Below are 3163 nucleotides of genomic sequence, written 5' to 3'. Positions count from 1 at the left end.
ATTGGTGGTTTCCCCTTGTTTTGTTTAGAATTGGAGAAAAAACTCTCTCCCTCTTGAAGAATCTGAAGATATACTAACAAACGAATGGTTGAGCTATTTATCTTGGATCTTGGAGGCAGCAAGTGGCCCTGATAGTTGATACTATGGAAGCCTACAAGAGATGGGTTTGGAGGAATCGGGAGTTCGTCCATTCGTTGGAAACCTTCATGAACGTAAGTTTCTGAACCACCCATTTTTTTCTCCTGGGTGTTATCTACCTGTTTATGTTTGAAAGATTGGAGGGTTTCTCTTTAATCAGGGGTTTGATGGTGTGTATGATTCTTGCTCAGGGCTTGACATGGCTTCTTCCTGAACGATTTTCGAATTCAGAGATCGCTCCCGAAGCAGGTTTTGTAGAATTTTGGTAAATTTTTTAATGGGATGTAGTTTTTATGATCTGATTCTCGGTTACCACTTTCTTGGTTTGGCTATTATGTGGAATGATTTATTGGGTCTTCGAATTTTTTTGTAGTGACGTCCATTTTGGGCATAATCAGTGGTATCAATCAGCATATTATAGAACAGTCAGCAGCCCAATTTCAAAATGGTGTTCAAGATCATGGTTTCCCGTGGTCTTTATGTTTATCTGCTATCAAAGAGTTTGAGACACTGGTTGAAGTTGTAGCTCAAAGTTTCTACGGAGATGATAAAAAGTGGAATTCAATAGCTGTCATAGAGGGTACTAAGTATGCATCTCTGTCTTTCCTTTTTGAATTTTAAAACCATCTTAGCCATTTTATGTTTTCTCTCTAGTTCTCCTTGATAAAACAGAAACAGAAAAACAGAAAAGTGCTATTTTATTTGGACAACTAATGGTGTCCTTAATGGTTCCTAATTTTGAATGTTTAATATAGAAGTGGTGGTGTTCTAAATGTTAGGCATGTGTACTCGATGTAGGGCGATGATTCGTTTAATCATGCTGCGCGAGAGTGGCTACAAGATGCTTCTGCACGGAGGGGTGTCAATGAACATTGAAGAAGCTGTAGATGCTTCAGTGTCTTCTGCTAGGAATGCTCCTGTACATTCTGTTACTGGTAGGCCGGGTGGTTGTTATGGTCCTGGTAACTTCCATGATTTTAGATACAGCGGTTCTCAAAGTCTTGAAGGTAGAGCCTTGGCTGCACTTAATAGATTTGGGGAGAATGCAAAGATGGATTACAGACCAACGTGGTTGAACAGACCACATAGTGAACGTTTTGGTAAGCTAGTCTTAAGTTAACACTACATCCTTACCTGCACAGTTATCCTTTACCACTGTCCAACATTTGGAAACTGCCTGGTATATTACATGAGTTTGTTACTCTATTATGATAATTTTGTTGGGCTACATTTCTATCAGTATGGTGATAAAATGGGATGTATATGAGGCACTGTTTTACCTGATTATAGCTGCTTGTATTTTTTTTAGGTGCACCACCAGCAAAACCAACACTTGCGTCAATATGTTCTGAGAAAGGATTATTTGGTGGACTCTTTGTGTTTGGAGAAGTGCTTTACATCATGAGACCAGTCATCTATGTTCTATTCATTAGAAAGTATGGACTGCGATCCTGGATACCATGGTTGTCGTCCCTCTCGGTGGACATTGTAGCTATTAGCTTTATTTCTTTCATAATGAATCCATCTCGTAAGAGCAAGAATTCATTTCCACTTACTGTTGCTGAGAAAGATGAGGTCAGTACTCGTCAAGTTCCTAGTCCTAAATTTTATTATATTGTTTGCTAGTGGATCATGCCTATTAAAGGAACCAACTTTCAAGTGGTAGTTGCAGATAAGAGTTATTGAGTATGACCAGTCCTGTATTGTGGAAAGCATTACTCCTGTTAGCATCTCTCATTTCCTGAACAGTGTTGTGTAATTATGCTAACTTGCTTTGCACATCTTGAATCGTGCTGCAGTTAAAAAGAAGAAAGCTCTTATTGGCATTTTACATCTTGAGAGATCCTTTTTTCAGCAAATATACTAGGTAAATTGCCTTTCTTTTAAAGTGTAGTCACCATTATTTTATGCACATCTTCTTTTGACTATTGTTGATTCTGGTGTTTCAGGTGCCATCTTGAGAACTCTGAGAAAATATTGGATTCTATACCCTTTATAGGTTTTTTTACAGGTATAATTTTTATGCTCTTTAACAGTCCATATCCTTCCCTGGTGTTCTAAATGTGGAACTTTATAGCTGGGTACATTTGAAATTCTTTAGTACACTTTCATGATAATATTTTGCTTATATTGTGCATGCAGCTAAACTGGTTGAACTTATTATTGGTGCCCAAACACGGTACACTTACACATCAGCATCATGAGAAGGAATGTGGAATTTCAAATAGGAGTCTTATATATTTAGATCCTCAAGTAGGAGTTATGTTGTGGAATGCAATCCTAATCTGGTAAATCATTCAGTTGCCTTCAATTGAATCTATTTCTGTCATTGTAAATGGAAATTCTGTAACTCATTCATCACAAATGAGGAACATTTCTTCGATGTAAGGGTTTTTTCCCATGTTCCTCTTTATATCTGTATGCTACTACATTTCACCCACTTATTTGCCCTGCTGAACGAAAAGGTTCATCCATTTACATACTTGTATCTTCTTATGGCCTTTATTGAACATGTTACAGACTTCATTGGGTATATATTTGACACATATAGTGTCTCTGGACTTGGGGGTCTGGAGTTTATGTGTTGCCATAGAAGGCACCAGAATGTTGAATAAGGACCGAATTTGTGACACAACTGAAAAATATAATTATTATATTTGTAGCAACTTTCTTGCACCTGATCAAGCTTAAGCTTTGTTTTGTTTCTCGTTTTTCCTTCTTGACCAAACATTACTTTTCATATCCCTTCCCTGATAAAAACGGTTATTCTATCAGTAAATTGAAATTATTATGATGAAGCAGTGAGAAACCACATGAAAGCTACATCTAGAATCGAGACACAAAAGCCGTTCTTTTTCTTTCCTGCTGAATTTTTTCAAGGGGAAAAAATGGCCTACTTCTTGCTGAAGTTTCTCATATTTGTATTCTTGCAATTCCAGCAATATCCTCAAAAGGAAAATTCCATGCATCTCCAAATGAGCTTTCTTTTCACCTTTTTTGGTGGCAGAGCTTGTACTTATGGATG

General features: G+C 37.3%; 1 protein-coding gene across 1 annotated transcript; it reads left to right on the top strand.

Moving 5' to 3' along the window:
- Positions 1–2804, top strand: LOC149832993 (peroxisome biogenesis protein 16-like). Its single transcript, XM_090014832.1, has 8 exons — positions 1–212; positions 330–387; positions 512–725; positions 937–1238; positions 1448–1713; positions 1938–2005; positions 2088–2149; positions 2281–2804. The coding sequence occupies exons 1-8, from the start codon at positions 144–146 to the stop codon at positions 2340–2342; spliced, it is 1101 nt and encodes a 366-aa protein (XP_089870958.1). The 5' UTR covers positions 1–143; the 3' UTR covers positions 2343–2804.
- Positions 2805–3163: the final 359 nt, after the last annotated feature.

The sequence above is a fragment of the Nuphar pumila genome, chromosome 7 (assembly GCF_984573655.1).
Source record: "Nuphar pumila chromosome 7, dmNupPumi1.hap1.1, whole genome shotgun sequence".
In the NCBI taxonomy this organism is placed as follows: Eukaryota; Viridiplantae; Streptophyta; class Magnoliopsida; order Nymphaeales; family Nymphaeaceae; genus Nuphar; species Nuphar pumila.
Note: the sequence above shows the minus strand (reverse complement) of the source record. Positions and strands in the feature narration are given on the sequence as shown.

What these genes read in the sequence shown, in the direction of transcription:
- LOC149832993 (XM_090014832.1), top strand. Translation starts at nt 144, where the DNA reads ATGGAAGCCTACAAGAGATGGGTTTGGAGGAATCGGGAGTTCGTCCAT. An exon ending in CGTTGGAAACCTTCATGAAC is followed by an intron (nt 213 to 329) that starts GTAAGTTTCTGA and finishes ATTCTTGCTCAG; the next exon opens with GGCTTGACATGGCTTCTTCC. An exon ending in ACCACATAGTGAACGTTTTG is followed by an intron (nt 1,239 to 1,447) that starts GTAAGCTAGTCT and finishes TATTTTTTTTAG; the next exon opens with GTGCACCACCAGCAAAACCA.